The following is a 21628-nucleotide window of genomic DNA, read 5'->3' on the forward strand; positions in this document are numbered from 1 at the left end:
TCAGAGAAATGCAAATTAAAACCACCCTAAGATGCCATCTCACTCCAGTAAGATTGGTAGCCATTATGAAGTCAAACAACAACATGTGCTGGCGAGGATGTGGGAAAAAGGGTACTCTTGTACATTGCTGGTGGGACTGCAAATTGGTGCGGCCAATTTGGAAAGCAGTATGGAGATTCCTGGGAAAGCTGGGAATGGAACCACCATTTGACCCAGCTATTGCCCTTCTCGGACTATTCCCTGAAGACCTTAAAAGAGTGTACTACAGGAATACTGCCACATCGATGTTCATAGCAGCACAATTCACAATAGCTAGACTGTGGAACCAACCCAGATGCTCTTCAATAGATGAATGGATAAAAAAAAAAAATGTGGCATTTACACACAATGGAGTATTACGCAGCCCTAAAAAATGACAAAATCATGGAATTTGCAGGGAAATGGATGGCATTCGAGCAGATTATGCTAAGTGAAGCTAGCCAATCCCTAAAAAAACAAATGCCAAATGTCTTCTTTGATATAATGAGAGCAACTAAGAACAGAGCAGGGAGGAAGAGCAAGAGGAAAAGATTAACATTAAACAGAGACATGAGGTGGGAGGGAAAGGGAGAGAAAAGGCAAATTGCATGGAAATGGAAGGAGACTCCTCATTGTTATACAAAATTACATATAAGAGGTTGTGAGGGGAAAGGGGAAAAAAAACAAGGGAGAGAATTAAATTACAGCAGATGGGGTAGAGAGAGAAGATGGGAGGGGAGGGGAGGAGGGATAGTAGAGGATAGGAAAGGCAGCAGAATACAACAGTTACTAATATGGAATTTTGTAAAAATGTGGATGTGTAACCAATGTGATTCTGCAATCTGTATTTGGGGTAAAAATGGGAGTTCATAACCCACTTGAATCTAAAGTATGAAATACGATATGTCAAGAGCTTTGTAATGTTTTGAACAACCAATAAAAAAAAACAGATAATATTTTAATGGTAACCTGACATTCCATAGTATTGATATATTTTTCTTAAATATTTCCCTATTTGACATTTAATTATTTTGTTATTATAAATGATGCTTTTATAAACATACACACACACAAAAAAAGGATTACATCTTTTAAATGATATAAAACATTTTTTTCTATGTTTGAAATGTTACTTGTTCATTCTTTAATAGTATTTTAGTTGGGTAATAAATTCTAATCTAAGTTATTTTTTCTCAGTACTTTATTAATTTTGGTTTCTACTCTTGCCATTAAGGTTTTTTTACATCAACACAGTGGTTATCCCATTGTAGATATAGTCAGCCTTCTGTATCCATGGGATTTGCATTTGCAGATTCAACTAACCACAGATAAAAAATATTTGCAAAAAAAAAAAAAAAAAAAACTGTCTGTACTTAACATGCAGACTTTTTCTTCCTTCTAATTCCCTGAACAACACAGCTAACAACTATTTAGACAGCATTTGCAGTGTATTAGCTATTATAAGAAATCTAGAGATGATTTAAAGTACATGAGAGGGTATAAGTGAGTTATATCAAAACCATTTGAGCATATGCTGATTTTAGTATCCATGGTGGGGTAGATCCTAGAAGATAGTGACAGCCTTTGGCTAATTTTTTAAATCCCTTTGTTTGAGGGAAGAGTTTCTAAAATTTTAGTATGAAGTGTGAACTTCTGTATATTCTGCTTTGGAGCTGTTGAACTAACTTTAAAATGCAAAAGAATAAGCCATTATCTCTTTGAGTAACACCTTTTACTTGTTATATATTTTCATTCTCCTTTGGAATTCTAATTAGTCAACAGTTTCCAATGCTACCTTCATGCCCCATAACCTATCTTTTAAACTTTCCATTTCTTTGTCTTTTTTTTCACACTGGGTGCATCTCTTCAAATTTAACTTCTATTTCCCTTCCATTGTGCCTAATCTTACAAAAATGGTTGGAATCTTTTACTCCTTCCTACATATATCCATATCTTCTATGATGTAACTTTGTAGCTCTTTCCAACAAAAGCTAAGGTTGGCTTTGTGATTCCCTCTGCACAACAGGATGCAGCAAAAATAACAGTACTACAATTTGAAATCTAGACTTCAAAAGGTCTTGCAAACTTTTGAGACCTCTGTCTCCGCCATGTGAACTTGCTGAAGCTAAACTCTTAAAGGATAAGAGACCACATGGGAACTGAGTCAACATCAAAAGTCCCAAAAATGTGGATTTCAGAAGCCATCCATTCAACCCAGAGATGACTATGAGTTCTGAAAAGAACCAATAATCTAAAAGAATCATGCTTCTGAACCCACCCTAAATTGTTGGTCCTCAGAATCATAAGCTAAATAGATGTTTGTTATTTAAAGATGCTAAGTTTAGGAACAGTGTATTATGTGTCAATATGTAGAGAACATAATTACTTAGCCTATTAATTTTTAAAATTTTAATAACTGTGCTTTTCAAGAAAGGTTTTGGTCTTTTTCAAAGTGCCTGATCATTTTTAATCATCTTCTAATACTTTTGAATTTCTTCATTTCCTTCTTTCATTTTTTAAAATAATTTAAATGGTCATTTCCTATTTTTTGGTTGATAATTCAAATATTAATGTCCTTGTAGGTCTAAGTCTGTTGATTCTTCTATATTGTGGTAGCTGGAATTCTGAGATGGCCTTCAGTATTCTCATCACCTGGTATTTGTGCCCTATATAATCTGCTTCCTTAAGGGTGGGCGGGATTGTAACGATGACAGATTTCATTCCTATAATAAGGTTATAGTATGTGACAAAGATGAAGGAATTTTGCAAATATAACTAGGGTCCCAAATCAGTTCATAATGAGTTAATCAGAAGTGAACTGTCCTAGGCAAGCTTGACCTAATCTGGTGATTGATTCATTAAAAGGATCCAGGCCCTTTCTAAAGTCAGAGAAATTCAAAGTGAGAGAGATTGTACTGCTGGCCTTGAAAGAAGCAAACAATCATACAGGAAACTGCTTATGGAAGGCAGCCTAATGGAATTAAGAAATGTTCTTGACTGACACTTGGGAAGAAAATGGGAATTTCAACCATCTATGTGCAAGGCACTGAATGTTATCAATAATACATAAACATGGAAGAGGGATGTCAAGCCTCAGTTGAGATCACAGCATTGGCTAATATTTGATTTCTGCCAGTAAAACTCTGGACAGAAGACCTGGCTAATCCATACCACGCAGACTTCTAAAGTACAGATACTGTGAGGTAATACTGAGTGCTGTTTTAGACTAAGTTTATAATAGTTTATTGTACAGCAATACAAACTAATACCCTTGTGATGGCTTGTCTTCCCAAAATTGTTTGCAATGTAAGATTATAAGCAATATTTGACTGACCTTAATCTGTGAGGTTCTGAGGAATCTTGATTGAAGGCAATTCCTCCAAACAAAATTTGAATTTGCCTCTGCTTGCTTTGGCTAGCTATCAACCTAATATCACTTCTATTGAATTTCTTGGGTCAAGAAGGAAATTACAACCCTAAACCACATAAGAATATGATTTTGGTTACATATTTTAAGAGAAACCATTTCCTTTTCTCATCTGTAGCTAAAGCACATCAGAGAAATTTCCATATTTTCTTCCTCTAAAGGTTGTTAAGAGTTTTGTTCTAGTCCCTAATTTGATTTGAGTTTAACCTTGGAAGTTAATGGTTTTATGCAAAGGCCTTAAACACAACTATCCACCATAGTTTTTTGTCCTGACCTTTATTATAACTATACTAACTCAGAACTCTAGGTTTCTATTACCAATTATTACCTTAGGTACCCATACCTTCCCAATTCACTTAATTCTTGGGATTTAGCTCCTTTTAGGATTCACTTAATTCTTGGGATTTAGCTCATCTTTTAGTCAGCTTTCCTGCTGTGACCAAAATATCTGACATGAACGAAGTAGAGGAGGAAAATGTAGAGGTAGAAATTTTATTTTGGCTCACAGTTTCAGAGGTTCAGTCCATGGTCAGCCAACTCCATAGCTGGGGGCCAGAAGTAAGGAAGAACATCACAGAGGTAGGTGTAATGGAGGAAAGCAGCTCAGAACATGGCAACCACGAAGCAGAGAGAGACTTCTGCTGACCAGGGACAAAATAAAACCCCAAGGCATGCCCCCAGTGACCTACTTCCTCCAGTCACTCTATACTACCCAATTAATCTAGATTCAATGAATAGATCCACTAATTAGGTTACACCTCTCACAATCCAATCATTGCACCTCTGAATATTCTTGCATTGTCTCATACATCAGTTTTTGAGAGATACTTCATATTCTAACCATAACATAGTCCCTTAAATAAAGGGGGCTCACCAACTCTAGTTCAATCTGGAAAAAAACAGCAATGCTATTCATAAATCAATGTTGTTTATCTCTATACACTTACTCTTTTGGCAGAGTGGCTATGTGTTTAAAAGCATATTTGTGTAATTTATAAAGCATCTAGGTATTTTATAACAAGTTTTTCAGAAAAAACCCAGTCAGTAACAATCTCAAAAGTGAAATCAATTATTCTTTATTATTAATTCACACCATCTATCTCATTTACATTAATTTCTTATTGTAGACAAAGTGAAATATCACATCTCATCCTGAATTCTGAGTATTCTTTTATTGAGAACTGTTTCTTTCTAATGCAATTTCAAACTCAGAATGCCAAAGGCCTTAAAGTCAAGTTGTGTTTTAATATAAGGTAAAATTGGGATTTCTGGCATTCAGTGTTAACTCACTGGCAACTTTTCAGATGTAGATGTAACTTTTGTTATTATCAAAAGTTACCTACTTTCTGGATATTCAAGGTTTTATTATCCTTAAATTTAAAAAAAACTATCTTTAACACTAAAACCATACATGTTTTAATCACTTTCTATGATTTAGGAGATAAGTATTGCAGTATTTGAGCATACTAAACAGAAATCATGATGAATATCACTTATTTTTTTAAAGCTTAAGAGCTTTCCTTTTAGTTAGATATAAGATTTTAAATGTATATGTCATGTTTATGCAAAGCAATTAGAGTAGTTACAATTTTATGTCTCACCATATAGCTTATTATCATCTTTTGCAGTACCTTAAGGCCAAAATGCAAAAGATTGTCATGAAACATTCAATATTTAAAACACACAATAGAAATCTAAAATACTTTGTTCCTAACTCTCAATTTTGATGCTCTAAATATGTGCATCTTTGGTATAAAGAAAAAAATATTTTAAAAAATTAGATTAAATAGTTTTAACAAAACCCAGTTTAAACTGCTCACTAACTATTTCTAAATCTTTAACTGGCAATATAGTTCTGATGAAGCAAACTAGGTCCATTACTACTATAATGAACTAAACTTGTATGAGAATAATTAGAAAGATAAAAACATCAAGAAATAAGCATTAAGTCCTAAAACAGAGTTGTATAGATTTTCTGTTTGTCTTGTGGTGCTGGGGATCAAACTCAGGGCCTAGTATATACTATGTAAGTACTCTACCACTGAGCTTCATTCCAGCCCCCTAAATAAGAGATTTTAAGAAATTAACTATGGAGGTAAGTGTCAGGATGGCAAAATATAATTGTACGCCAATATTCACATTTAGTAATCATGTTACAAATTCAGGTATCCTGAGATCATATCCTATGAACCCTGTATTTCATTAATTTTTGTTTGTTTTTCATTTCATGGGAAATAATAGTGCAAAATATTAATCAACATTAGAAACTGATGCCATCAGATAAACAGCAGAGAAAGGTTTTTTATATTAAAGATAAAATGAAGTTGATCAAATTCATTATAAAAGGCATTCCATAACAATATTATGGTTTCCTTAAGAGACTGTCAGAATAATGTTGCAATTTGATCAAATTAAAGAAAGTACAGAGTATAGAATATTACTCAGTATGATAAAAATTTCACAGATATCATCAGTGAGTTTTCAAGATGGTAGAATAGAGGAGGTCATGTTCCTGGCTGTTCCATGGAGTGAAACAAAGAAAACAGACAGGCAGCTTCTCCGCAATATGGGTGAACAAAAAAAAAGTGAGGGGGCTTTACTGAAATTTAAAACTAGACATTCAAAGCAGATTGGGGACTCAACAGGTTGGACATATAAAATAAGGAAGAAATCCCCACTGCCACAGCTGGGTCGGAAGCTCCACCCAGAAAGGTCCCTCCCTGAGCATAGTGGAGGGATAAGGGAACCTGCATTTTTGGGAAGCCCAAGGTATGTCTGGGTACAGAGCGTTTAGAAATCAAGTACATTGCCTGAAAAAACTGGATCAATATCCTTGCGCTGCTCGATATCCATGTGCAGGAAAAGAAGCAGCCATCTCCTCAGGTGGCATGCAGAGGACAAAGGAAGGAACCATTTTGCAGTTACTACACAGGGGCTAGAAGCTGAGGGGGCTGAACCTGGCAAACCCAAGTTTGGCCGGAAATACAGACCCAGTAAACACAAACTGCATGACATAGAATGTGCTTAAGCAATCAGGAGAAAAATTAAACACGAAGAGACGTTTACACAGGTAACAACTAGTTATGGAAACCTACCCAGCTCTACTCCTCCCGCTGCAACCTAGCTACTTACAGGACCAGTTGGGAGAGACCAATCTGGCCAGGAACTCAGAAAGGTGAGGACAGGAGAGATTGTTTGGAGACTGAATCCAAGACCAGGAAACATAGGGTCCAAAGGGGACATAGGAGACTAAGAACTGGGTCCCCCACCAAACAAGTGGAACCCTGGGGAGATTTCTGGGGTTTAGTCTACCAGCATGGACTAGCAAGTACTGGGCACTGAAGGAACACTGATTTAAAATCTCCAGACCAATTAGCATTCAGCAAAGAGCCTGAAGCCCACTTAAGCTTAAATCCTGCCTCCAGGAATTCTACCTCCAGGATACCTCTCACACTTCAGCAATTCAGAAGGTGGAGCATCACGTTCCAAATAACCCCATCTAAAACTACTGAGAAGGGAAAACAGAATCTTTTAAACTCCAACAGAAAGAATTCTTTAACTTTTCATCAAGATTTTTTTTTAATTCTTTTTTTTCTGCTTAATTGTGACCTTGATGGCATGGACATTTATACATACTCATTTGGTTTTGTTCTCATTTCTAGCATTTTTGAAGCCAGTTATTTTTCATGGATTAATTTTTTGTGAATTAGGATGTTTGATTTGTATATTTTAGTTTTATATTTTTTTTTATTTTTTATTTTTATGTTATATATTTTTTCTTCTACCTGTTTCCCTTAATTCTCTTTTCTTCTGCTAACAGCCAATCTCTATTTTTCTTTCATTCTTCCTTTAATTTTTTTGCTACTTCTCTCCTCCTCCCTCATAATCATCACATCCTATATCACATCTTTTCTCTCCCTGTCCACCATTTAAAATTATAAACCCTTTTGCAAACTTGCTGTTTTCATTGTAGGCAATAAATGATCATATCATTTCTGTTTATTGTGGTAATTAATACTGTAGATGACATAGTAGAAACTATTTGGTTTAATGCAGAGTATTGTTTTCATTGGTGGTTATTATTATTTGTCACTCTTTATTTTTTTTTTAATTTTTTATTGTTGGTTGTTCAAAACATTACATAGTTCTTGACATATCATATTTCACACTTTGATTCAAGTGGGTTATGAACTCCCATTTTACCCCATATACAGATTGCAGAATCACATCAGTTACACATCCACTGATTTACATATTGCCATACTAGTGTCTGTTGTGTTCTGCTGCCTTTCCTATCCTCTACTATCCCCCCTCCCCTCCCCTCCCCTCCCCTCTTCTCTCTCTACCCCCTCTACTGTCATTCATTTCTCCCCCTTGTATTATTTTTCCCTTTCCCCTCACTCCCTCTTGTATGTACTTTTGTATAACCCTGAGGGTCTCCTTCCATTTCCATGCAATTTCCCTTCTCTCTCCCTTTTCCTCCCACCTCTCATCCCTGTTTAATGTTAATCTTCTTCTCCTGCTCTTCGTCCCTACTCTGTTCTTAGTTACTCTCCTTATATCAAAGAAATATTTGTCACTCTTTAAAGAGTGAGGTACTAGAAACCTTCAGGAACACTATAAGTCCACAGGATAGAAACTCTACTGCTTCAGATCCATACTGTCAGATGGGTAGACACACAAAAGACATGAAAAAGCAAACCAAAATACTCCCAATAACAAACCAAAATACTCCCAATAACAGAATCCACTGACACCACAGTGGAAGAAATGTCGGAGAAGGAGTTTAGAATGTACATAGTTAAACTGATCTGCAAAGTAAAGGACAGTATAAAAAAATGAAATCAAAGAGAAAATATAGGAAGTGAAAGATCACTTCAAATAAAGAGGCAGAGATTCTGGAAAAAAAAAAAACAAGCAGAAATCCTCGAAATGAAGGAAACAATAAACCAAATTAAAAATTCAATAGAAAGCATCACCAACAAACTAGACCACTTGGAAGACAGAACCTTAGGCAATAAAGTCAAAATATATAATCTTGAAAACAAAGTTGACCACGGAGAGAAGATGTTAAGAGACAATGAACAGAACTTCCAAGAACTATGGGGTAACATAAAAAGACTAAATTTAAGATACATTGGTATAGATGAAGATGCAGAGATACAAACCAAAGAGTGTACAATCTTTTCAATGAAATAATATCAGAAAATTTCCCAAACCTAAAAAATGAAATAGAAAATCAAACACAAGAGGTTTACAGGACCCAAATGTTCAAAATTGTAATAGGCCCATACCAAGGCACATTATAATGAAAATGCCTAATATACAGAATAAGGATAGAATTTTAGAGGCTACAAGAGAAAAATATCAGATTACATATAGGAGGAAACGTATTCAAATCTCAGTTGATTTCTCAACCAAGACCCTCAAAGATAGGAGGTCCTGGAATAACATATACCAAGCTCTGAAAGAAAATGGATGCCAACCAAGAATCCTATATCCAGCAAAATTAAGCTTCAGATATGAAGGTGAAATAAAAACCTTCCATGATAAACAAAAGTTAAAAGAATTTGCAATTAGAAAGCCTACACTACAAAATATTTTCAGCAAAATATTCCATGAGAAAGTAATGAAAAAAAAAAGTGAAAATCAGCAAAGGGAGGAACCCAAAGGACAAGGAACACAAATCATGTCTCAGTAATAACCATGAACATTATGGCCTAAACTCATAATCAAAAGACAGAGACTGGCAGGTTGGGTTAAAAAACAAAACCCAACAACATACTGTCTCCAAGAGACTCACCTCATAGACAAAGACTGAAGGTGAAAGGATGGGAAAAAACATATCATTCACATGGATCACATAAAGCAGGGGTTATTATCCTCATATCAGATAAAGTAAATTTTAAGCCAAAGTTAATCATAAGGGACAAAGAAGGCCATTTCATACTACTCAAGGGAATTACACATCAACAAGACAAAATAATCAAAAATATACTCCAAACAATGGAGCATCTATGTATCTCAAATAAACCCTTCTCTATTTCAAGAATCAAATAGACCACAACACAATAATGCTGGGTAACTTTAATAAGCCTCTGTCACCACTGAATGATTCCTATAAACAAAAACTGAATAAAGAAACTATAGAAGTAAAAGATACAATTGATACTTTAGACTTAACACACACTTATATTATGTGAATATATAATATTTCATAGAATATTTCATCCATCAATGACTGAATACGCTTCTCAGCAGCATACAGATCCTTCTCTAATACAGATCATGTTATGCAAGCCATCACATATGTTGGCATACAATTGTAATATTAATATATAACCTTCATATATTTTTAGCATCTGTAGGGTTATTTTGATAGCACCCTTTCCACTGATATTAATTTCTGTGTTTTGGTTTCTTCTTGATTAAACTTGATTTTTATCAAATTTTAGCTATATTATTCTTCTCTATTCCATATATTTTTACTCCTACTCTTACTTTTTCCTTCCTAGTACATTATTTGAAAATAATTTGATTGTATTCTAGCTTCTTTCTGATAGAAATACTTTAAGTTATATATGTTAATTTGGGTACTGTTTCATCCTTGAGATCCTAATATTTTAAGCTTTTATTATCACTTAGTTCAAAGAGCTTTTTCTTTAATTTCCTTGTGCTTTTTCCTTGACCTCTTAGATATTTATAAATATGCTATTTAATCTTGAAATAGTTGACGTGGGGATGGGTTTCTATATATCTTAAGGTGACTGATTTCTAATATAGTAAATCATGCAGGAAACACAGTTTGAATAATTTCAAATTTAAAAAGTAGTAATAGAAATACTTTTTATATTGATTGTATTAGTTACATACATGTCAAATTGATCAAATTCCATACTTCCAATATATGTATTTTATTTTATTTCATTTTTACCTCAATAAAGCTATGGGGGGGGGAAATTTCACAGAAATGAATTTAAAAACAAAGACGGGGAATAACGGAGCTAGACAGTATTGGTAAATTAATGTCTTCTTTAGCTCAAATCAAATTTGTTGATAAGTCTTTGTTTCATGAAGAAACATGTTTCTTTCTTATATAAATATTTAATTATCATTCACAGTAACAGAACATGGCCAAATCAAACATGACTTTTATTCAGTCTTCTGCTATTTCTTTTTCATGACAAAATTAACTGTGAAAAGAAAATTTTTAATTACCTCATAGGAATATATCTATTACATTATTAAAAATATATTTTAAATAATACTATATCAATTTAATGAAAACTCACTAAATGACTTTACTTTCAGGTTTTGGTTCCATTTTGGCTTTCTTCTTTAAAGTTTATTGTAAAATTTCAATTTACTAATTAGCAATGACAATGATTGTTTTCCAATAAATTTAACAACAGTGACCCAAAATTCCATCAATCATAAAGGACATTATTACCAGCAAAAACCTCAGGGCCCCATCTCTTACCAGGTTAATTTCTGTCCCACAATAAAACCTATAGTAGTTGAATATGAGTATTATGATATCAACTATGGATATGTAAAATATGTAAAAACCAGGCTAATGATGATTCCTGTCCAAATGGGCCATATATGGTGTTTTAGTCAGGTTTTTCGCCGCTGTGACTAAAAGATCTTACTAGCACAATTGTAGAGGAGGAAAATTTTATTTGTAGGTTCATGGTTTCAGAGGTCTCAGTCCACAGGCAGCCAGCTCCATTCCTCAGGGCTTGAAGTGAGGCTGAACACCATGGAGGAAGAGTGTGGCAGAGGGAAGCAGCTCACATGGTGATCAGAGAGCAGATAAAGGGGGGTCTCCATTTGCCAGATTCAAATACATATACCAAAGCCACGCCCTAATTCCCACCTCCTCCACCATACCCTACCACTTCAGTTACCACTCAGTTAATCCTATCAGGGGATTAATTCACTGATCGGGTTAAGATTCTTATAACCCAATCTTTTCTCCTCTGAACTTTCTTGCATTGTTTCACATGTGAGCTTTTGGAGGACACCTCACATCCAAACCATAACATATGGCACAGCTGATAAAAATCGAAATTAAGCTATATAAATAGCACTGTAGCATACCAAATAAAGAACATAAAAATCCACTGTGTCTCTTTCACTACACAAGACATCAACATGACTGCAATGAGTTTTAAATGCTTAGTATGCTCATTTTATATACATTATCCCCAATCCTCAAAATTACTCTAGAAGTATCCTTTTAAAGATAAACTATCTGAATTTCAGGAAAACTAAATAAGGCACCTGAAAATACAAAGCAAGTAATTAAACCAAAATATAAATGAAGTCTTATTCACTATCATGCTATTCCTGCTATATAGTGTTGCGTCAAAGGTTTCATGGAGCGCTAGGATGGGCAACGTGTAACTGAAGAATACTTGGAAACCAGGTAAAATGATATGCCATGATTTCTATAAAAATGACAATTTCTAAAACTGGGATTATAGATTTACATTATTAATATAAATGTCTTCTGTTCCTTGCTTTACCTAATCCTAGTGTTATATATAATATCTTCTAAAAATTCAATCTACTCTTCCCCACAGAAATAAAAATTACCCTTATTACTAATGAATTACAAATAATCCTCACACATTTTTTTTTGACTCTTGAATTTCTTGGTCAAGTATTTAATAATATCCAAACTAATATAAGAAAATACCAAAAAAGTGATAATTAAAAAGCATCCTATAAATTTACCTATTTTGTGGCTAAAATCACATATGGTTAGATTTCTTACGGCAGATCAACTTACATACACAGAAAAATTCTTATCATTCTTTTCCCATATCTACAAATATATGATATTACTGCCACCTTCTGGTAAAAACACAATTTCCTAATTCATAGATTTCTACAAATGAAAATCCTCCAGATATGAAATAACTAGTTTATAGTAATAAAAGTATAATAGATAATTTAAGCAAATAACTAAAATGTAGTATATGTAGAATTCTAGCAAGAATTAATTTCTATCAGTACATGTGATAAGCTTTCTTGATGTCAAACTCTTACTAAGCACTTAACTCTATTTGAAGCAAAGAATTAAGTGCTTTATAAGCAAAATTAAAATTAATTCTCTTAAAAACGATATGATTATTATTCTCATCTTACAGCTGAAAAAAGTTTAAGTACTTTGCCCAAGGTTAAATGGCTAGGAAATGGAGAGGATCTGAATTCACAAGTTGATTCCAATGGCTTTGCTGTTTATTATTAATGCTGTAATATCTCCTATAATGTCAGAGGATAAACATTAAGTTACTTACTTTAACTTATTTAGAACATTAAGGTTTAACTTGATGACATGAAATAATTATTATGGCAATCAGGAGAATCACAGAACATACAGTTAAAAATTTGAAAAAGGAAGCTGTCAGTTGCAGTGGTGACAGCTATCCAGGAGGCTGAGGCAAGAGGATCACAAGTCTGAACCCAGTTTGATCAATTTAGGGAGACACTGTCTCAAAATAAAAAATTAAATTTTAAAAAGACTGGGTATATAGCTGTCAAGGAATACCTTAGACAGATGGAATGGAACCTTAAAGAGGATACGAGACAGCAAATCCAAACAGTGAAAGAACACTTTGAAAATGAATTACATAAACAGATAAAAGAAGAAGTTAAGCATAAAAAAATCAAACAATAACTCTAGAAATGAAAGAAACAATAAACCAAATTAAAAACTCAATTGAGAGTATCACCAACAGAGTGGAGCAAGTAGAAGCCAGAACGTCAGATAATGAAGACAAAATATATCATCTTGAAAAGAGCCTAGCCAACTCAGAAAGGCTGGTTAAAAATCACGAGAGAAACATCCAAGAGATATGGGATAACATAAAAAAAACAAACCTACGAGTCATCGGGATAGAAGAAGGTACAGAGATTCAAACCAAGGGAATGAGTAGCCTGCTGAATGAAATAATTACAGAAAACTTTCCAGAAATAAAAAAGGAAACATATATANGGGGGGGGGGGGGGCTTAAAAAGTTATAGAATGTATGATTTCATCTATTTAATAAAGGAAAAACTAGGGACAGAAAACAGATCAAGGGCTTAAAGAACATAGGGAAAGAGTGGATAGAAAGGGGCATAAAAAAGAGTTCTTGTGGTGATGAACAGATATGGCATTATCCAACTATATGCATTTGTTAAAACTTAGAAATGTAAACTCAAGAAGGTCATTTTACTTAAAGTAAATTATATTTCATTTTTAAAAAGCTGAAAAAATGAGCAAACTTCAACTATGTACAATAATATAAATGAACTACACAAAGGCAATATTAGCAAAAGAAGCAAAACATAGTGTTTAGGAACCCATGCTTAGGGGATAAAACTAAAATGAAGAACAAGAAAATAAATTCCGTAAGAGCTGAGAGAGTGGTTACCTCTGAGTTGGGAGTTGACTGGGTAGAGGAAAAGGCAAAAGGGATATGGAGTTTCTAGTGTATCATCAATTTTCTGTTTCTTTATCTGGTCATTACATGAATATCTGCACTGTGAGAACTTACTTTTATTCATATCCTTTACATATTGTATCCTTTTATACAATTTAAAGTTTGTATAATAGAAGAAATGATTTGGTGGAGGTTACTAGGGATTGAACATATGGGCCTTAACCACTGAGCCTTTTCATATTTTATTAAGAGACAGGTTCTCAATGAGTTACTTAGGGCCTCACTAAGTTGCTGAGGCTGACTTTGAACCTGTGATCCTCCTGCCTCAACCTCCCTAGCTGCTGGGATTACAGGCATGTGCCACCACGTCCACCTAGAAATAGATTTATAAGAAAGCAAGCCAAGTTGTTCAGAGTAAATTATGAAAGAATAAAATTAAATACTTAATTTTTAGGAGTGTGGGACATTCCTGGATTTGTATATTGGTATTACTGTTTGTTAGATATGTGACTTTAGGCAGGTTTCTTAACCTTTTTCAGTCTCAGTTTATACACCTATAAAATGGAGAAACTGCACCTGCTGCATAAAGTTATCATGTGGATTAAATGAGATTGATTTAAATATCCTTCAGGTATCTGCCTAATTCCAAGTTAACTTCTGGGAGTTCACTTTACTCACATGGAGTAGGTCCCAAGCAGTCATATTTTTTGTGTTATATGATTCTTATTACTTCCCAGTTGGACCAGAGGTGGGCACTTGAATGAGCTGAGTTGATCACAAAGTCTTTTGTAAAATTTAGAATGAGCAATGAGCAATTTATTCTTTGGGCTTTATCATGAACAGAGGAGATGTAAATCTCCATAACACTATCAATGAACATCCGAAAAGAAAGTCAAGAAATTGATCTCATCTACAAAAGTATAAAACATAAATAAAATACTTGGGAATAAATTTCACCAAGAAAGTGAAAGATCTGCACACTGAAAACTGTAAAACAAAGATGAAAGAAATTGAAGATATATATAAATGAAAACATCCCACATTCATGAATTTGAGAAAGATGTTAAAATGTCAACACTATCTAAAGCAATCTAAATATTCAATGCAATCTGTATCAAAATTCCAATAACATTTTTCACAGAAATAGAAAAATCAATATTAAAATTTGTATGAAACCACAAAGACCCCCCAAACAACCAAGGCAATAATAATCAATAGTAACCAAGGCAATCTTGAGCTAAAAGAACACAGCTGTGAACATTACAATGGCTGTTTTTAAAATAAATTACAAAGTAACATAGTACTGGTGGAAAAACAGATACACAAACCAATGGAACACAAGAGAAATCTCAGAAATAAATCCATACTCTTATAAAATCAACTAATCTTCAACAAAGGTAACAAGAACACAGAAGAAAAGACAGTGCCTTCAATAAGTAGTGGTGGGAAAATTAGATATCCACATGCAGAAAAATGAAACTGAAACCTTAGCTCATTCCAAATACCAAAGTCAACTTAAAATAGGTTAAAGACTTAAAGACTTAGAACTGCAAAACTACTAGAAGAATTAAAACAAAACAACAACAACAAAAACATTTTGACACTGGTTTTGGCAATGATATCTTGAATATGATCACAAAAGCACTGGCAACAGAAAGCAAAAACAGGAAAATGAACTGCATCAAATTACATAGCTTCTACACAGCAAAGAAGACAATCAATAGAGGGCTGGGGTTGTAACTCAGTGGTAGAGTGCTCGCTTAGCATGTGTGAGGCACTGGGTTTGATCCTCAATATCACATAGGAAAAAAAAGAAAGAGAGAGAGAGAGAAAGAGAAAGAGAGAAAGAAAGAAAATCAATACTGCAATGAGACTACCTACAGAATGAAAGAAAATACTTGTAAACCATATATCTGATAAAAGGTTAATGTCCAAAATATATAACTCAAATAACTCAATAGTTAAAAATCACCCAATCAAAAAATGAGTAAAGAATCTAAACAGACATATTTCAAAAACATATAAATGGCCAACAGGCATATGAAAAAATGCTCAACATCATAATCATCAGGGAAGTACAAATTAAAGACACAATGAAATGACACTTCACACCTGTTAAAATGATTACTATCAAAAATGCAAAGATATAGATAAAAGGAAATTCTTATGCAATGTTGGTGGGTATGTAAATTAGTACAACTATTACAGAAAATAGTATGAAGGTTCTCAAAAAATAAAAACAAGGCTTGAGGTTGTGGCTCAGTGGCAGAGTGCTTGCTTCGCATATGTGAGGCACTGGGTTTGATCCTCAGCACCACATTAAAATAAATAAATTAAATAAAGGTATTGTGTCCATCTACAACTAAAACAAATTGAAAAAAATTAAAAAGAAAACTACCAAATAATACAGTAATACCCCTTCTGGGTTATATATCCAAAGGAAATGAAATTCAAGTTTGTCAGAGATATTCACAATCCCAAGTTCATTATACCATTAAAACTTTATTTTACTCAATATACCTAAGTTTCAGAAAACAGTAATACTAAAACAATTCTTATTCCATGAAACTACATCAGTCAATTTTATGTATTAATATCTTCTATCATATCTGATTAGTAGTATATACTAGACTATTACACAAAATATTTTTTAAAAAGCCAATTTCAACCAATGGATTATACTGTTTCCTTAAAATATATGTAGAAGTAATACTTTTAAGGCACAACTACCAATTTTAATAATATTGTATTGATATTTTCAAACTAAAGTTTGAAAAAACTAGATAAACATTCTAGGCTATAACTTCCTTAACAAAATAGTTGATATCTGATTTTTGGTGAATATGCTGTTCTCTAAATAAGCTTTCATGTAAAGGAAGCCTTTAACAAAATTCAACAGCTATTCAAGACAGAAACACTGAAGAATCTAGGGATAGAAGGAAGCTACCCCAGCACCATAAAGGCTATATGTGAAAAACCCAAAGCATAATAAATGGGGAAAAACTGAAAGCATTTTCTTTATAATCTGGAAAAAGAAAAGGATATCCTACCTCACTACTCCTATTTAATATACTACTAGGAATTCTAGCAAGAGCAATTAGGCAAGAGAAGGAAATAAAAGGGATAAAAATAGAAAAAAGTCAAATTATCACTATTTGCACATGATATGATCCTTTACCTAGAAGATCCAAAATCTTCACCAAAAGATTGCTAGAACTAATAGATTTGGCAAAGTAACAGGCTACAAAATCAACATACAAAAATCAATACCTTTCCTATAAACCAGCAATGAATTCTGCTGAGAACGAAATCAGAAAAGCAATTCCATTCACAATAGGAATAAGTTTAAACTAGGAGGTAAAAGAACTCTACAATGAAAACTGTAAAACTTTGAAGAAAGAAATTTAAAACACACAAGATGGAAAAACCTCCATGTTCACAAATAGGCAGAATTAACATTGTTAAAATGGCCATACTATCAAAACAAGATATACAAAATATCTTTTAAAAGGCCAGTGTCAAACAATGGATTACACTGTTTGTAATCCATTGTAAATGCAATGTAAATCCCATCAAAATACAAATGACATTTCTCCCAGAACTAGAAAAAAACAATCCTAAAATTCATTTCGAAGAAATGTAAAATTATGTCATGCAGGAAAATGAATGGAAATGAAGAACATTATGTTAAGCAAAATAAGCCAAACTCCAAAAGGTCATGGATCATATGTTTCCTCTTATATGTGGAAGCTAGAGAAAAAAGGAAAAGAAAGGTGAGAGAAAGGGATCTCATTAAAATGAAAGAGAGATCAGTAGAACAGAGGAAAGCAACCAGGAGGTGAAAGGTAGAAAGGGAAGGGCAAAGTGCCGGGGAGCCAAACTGACCAAATTATATTGTTATATTGTGTATACATACAAATAAGTAACAACAAATTCCACCATTATGTACAACTGTAATGCACCAATAAAAAGGGTAGGGGAAAAAAAGATTATTAAAAGAACTTCCAATTGTCATTCATAAATACATGTAAATAGAACCTTTATACAATGAGATAATATCTGTAACATTCATGTAAAAAATTCCTGGGAGCACAATGAGAACTAAATTCTCATACATTAGTTGAATAAAGTATACAAGTAAATTTGTTTTAAAAAAATGGAGTCTCTTATATTGTCCTATTACCCCTAATGCCTAGACTACAACACTCCTCCTGCCTGAGCTTGGGAATGGCTAAGATTACAGGCCCATGCCACCAGATCCAGCTTAGGAATTATGAAACTACCTGGTAAACAACCTAAATAAAATTCATCTACAAACACTAGAGGGTACTCTAATTCAACAATGCTTGCTGTCTGGCTTTAAAGCTTAAAATATTTTCCACAGAATAAATTAAGATATCTTCAGCACTAACAATTTTTGCTTTCAAATTAATACATAGAGAAAACTGAAGAGGCAAATTTCCATTCTTCCAGAACATACAACAGAATTCCAGTGAAACAATTTTTTTATTGTCCAATCACTATATATTTAATATTGTATGTTGAGAGAACAGAAAATAAGTAAAGCAGTAAAAAGATGGTCCTTGCCTATAAAGGAGATTAATTCAATGTTCGGATGCTTCAGAGAAGGGCAAGGGCAAATATTATCTTTTATAGGATCAAGTTCAAGGAGAATTATAGAATGAATTTAGTAAAAGACATAATACTCATTTGTTAAAGTACAGTTTAGCCATTTTTACAGAGGCAATTTGAAAGCTGTTATTTAAACAAAAAATAAAGGTAATAAATATTGCTGTAGGATTTTAATCTACTGCCTTAACACCTTTTTTAAGACTATAGAAATAGGAAATTGGGAAAGAAAAAATATAAGACTTTGAATACCCAGAACAGGTAGCAATATCAATTCTAAATATTCATAAATAAATAAGTATTTTGTGCTAGGATTTATTCCTACCACATTCTAAGTTCAACTAGAAATCTCTGAAATGTTCAAAACTGTGAGAATTTTATATGTTGCCATTTAACAAGCCAGGGAAGTTCCCTAGAGTATGATATCATGAGACAATAGCATTAGACAATAACAAATTAAGTTATACAGCTAACAAAATATATTGTTACATATTTCAAGAAAGTGGCTATTAATCAAGCCATTATTTAATTTTAATGAGATATTTTTGCCTTCCAGGAAAAAAAGAACATTATAAATATTTCTAAAATTAATTTACCCAAAGTTAACCAATTTCTTTCAACCTGTCTCACACAAATATACATGCACAACAATCCACTCCTCAAAAAGGAAGTATCTGGCTTATAGCTCTCTTATGCCTCTCCCTAATGAATTACCAAGAGTTCCAATAAAGTGAAAAGTGTAGTTCTATAATGGCCAGTTAGGGGCAAAGTTTTAGGTCTTAGCAAGTCTCACACTGCACTACTACCAACACTGCATTTTAAAATGCCAACATAATCTTAATCATAATCTTAACTTTCCACTAATATTTATTATTAAGTTTTTGTCCATAAATCTGTAAAGCATGTGGCCTATATAAAATGAATATTGGGTAGAAATGTGAAACTACAGACAAACAATAACTTTCATCTCTTGATGTTTTTCATAAAAATTTACAAATTATGAGAATAGACTATTCAAATAACAATTTAAGATGAATACCTGATTTCCATGATTTCTGAATCCTGTTGCAAACTAATAGTTTCTGTTGTAATTTCCACTTTCCGTACACTCCCAAAAAAATCAGTTATCAGGACATTTTTAGGATCCCTCTGAAAAAGATCAGTACGATGTCCAGGAGTAGAAACACAGAGACTTTTGGGACATACCTGAAACTAGGAAAAAAAATACTAATAAATACACACATGCACACATATACATACAACTTTTATTAAATCCAGTGACACAATATAGAAAACTGTAATGTATCTTTAAAACTCTCCAAGCCAGGCATGGTGGCATATGCCTATAATCCTATTGGCTCAGGAGGCTGAGGCAGGAGGATCACAAGTTCAAAGCCAGCCTCAACAACTTACCAAGACCCTAAGCAACTAAGTGAGACCCCATCTCAAAATATAAAATAAAAAGGGCTGAGGAGGTGATTCAGTGGTTAAGGCCCCCTGGGTTCAATCCCTGGTACAGAAAAAAAAAAAAAAAAGATCCCCAAATATAAAGAGGCTACTGGTTCTAAAGATTAAAGTCTCATTGGGCACTCCTATCTATAATCCCATCAATTTAAGAGGCTGAGACTGGAGGATGGCAAGTTTAAGGCCAGTTCAAATTCAAGACCTTGTCTCAAAATAAAAAGGAATGGGAATGTAGCTCAGTGTACCCCTAGTACAATCTCCAGTTTCAGGGGGAAAAATAAATGTCTCATTCCTATTATAATATTTGATATTCTAAAATAACAACTATACAGATATATAGACATCAGAACAATGAAAAAAGAGAAGCTGTCCTTGGAGAGAAAAAAATTCATTTTCTTGAATCATATGCTACAAAACATATTTTGAACTCCTAAATCCATCGAGATTTCACAGTCAGCATTATGAAAACAGAATTTTTTGTTTGTGTATATCTAAGTCCACTTCAGAAGGGTACTCTCTCTACCTGAATGGTTTTCAGACATTTTGAAATCATGACCCTAGACTCAAAGTTCAAATAAAATGTAACATGATAGCCAAGTACATTAAAAAAAAAAAAAAAAAAGATTTAAGTGGAGAAAGTCTGGGTTTCAAGTAGGTGACATGTAACCTCCCCAATACCTAACCCCTTGCTCTTGCTGTGCAATTTTGTACCATTTTATAAATCAATTAATTATGTTTATCAATGATGAAAATAAACCCAAAACACCTCTACAGCCACTCTACTGTTCCAAAGAATATAATGTGAAAACCATTATAAATGGTTCACCACTTATACAGATGCCACAAAAATTTCTGTGTTAATCTTATATCTGATATTCAACATCAGTGAATTATCAAGAACAGACACAAATTATTCCATTCTGCAAAGCATAAAAAGTATCTGTTTCATAGAGTTCCCACTGTTACCTTCCATAGAGAATTCAAAGAATGACAAAATTTCCTGTAAAGGCTTTATGTCTTAGGTTAGAGATAAATAAAACAACAAGGTAGGGAAAATGACAGGTTTTACTTCAGAAAAAGATGAATTTCTTATAGTTTGAGGAAGAGAAAAAAAGATATTGTGAGAATTAAGCTATGTTTGAAAAAGTAGTCTTTATAGAAAGGAAAATATAGGATCAGTACAGAGATGCATAAAACAATCTAGTTTGGCTGAAGCACAGGGTATAGGAAAGAAACAATCACAAGCCTACCAATAAGTACTCAGGCCCACAGCACCTCCCACCTGTGAAGACAAGACCAGCTGCATAGGGAATTACCAATAGGAAGGGAAAGAGGTGGGGAAGAACTGAGCATCAAGTTTATGAAACACAAGTGTTCCAAGAAACAGAGCTTCCAATCACTCCTGCAAGATAGGCGGGCCTGCGACCCACCAGCAGAAGAGGAGCAGCTGCCTGCTGAGAGGCAGAGCCGCCCCCTCCCCCTGCGCTGGCAAGGTAGAGGGAACTGTGACCATCCACAGAGCAGGCCCAGCGGCCTGCTGAGAGGCAGATCCGCCCCCTTCCCCCGCGCCTGCAAGGTAGACGGAACTGTGACCACCAGCAGAACAGGCCAGACCTGCAACCCATACACAGAACAGGCCCAGTGGCCTGAGGAA

At 33.8% G+C, this 21628-nt stretch overlaps 1 protein-coding gene and 1 long non-coding RNA gene across 2 annotated transcripts in view; both read right to left on the reverse strand.

Annotated features, from left to right (window-relative positions):
- LOC125619997 overlaps nucleotides 1-19541 on the reverse strand; it is a 23686-nt gene extending 4145 nt beyond the window's left edge. The window contains exons 1-2 of the long non-coding RNA XR_007351574.1: nucleotides 15067-19541; nucleotides 7339-7341 (exon numbers count right to left, since the gene is read on the reverse strand). This is a non-coding gene — a long non-coding RNA (uncharacterized LOC125619997). The remainder of the gene's footprint in view (nucleotides 1-7338; nucleotides 7342-15066) is intronic.
- Pigk (phosphatidylinositol glycan anchor biosynthesis class K) overlaps nucleotides 1-21628 on the reverse strand; it is a 129653-nt gene that overhangs the window by 48608 nt on the left and 59417 nt on the right. The window contains exon 9 of the mRNA XM_015490529.2: nucleotides 19550-19722. Coding sequence (XP_015346015.1) covers nucleotides 19550-19722 — 173 coding nt within the window. The remainder of the gene's footprint in view (nucleotides 1-19549; nucleotides 19723-21628) is intronic.

Source organism: Marmota marmota, unplaced genomic scaffold, assembly GCF_001458135.2.
Source record: "Marmota marmota marmota unplaced genomic scaffold, marMar, whole genome shotgun sequence".
Classification (NCBI taxonomy): Eukaryota; Metazoa; Chordata; class Mammalia; order Rodentia; family Sciuridae; genus Marmota; species Marmota marmota.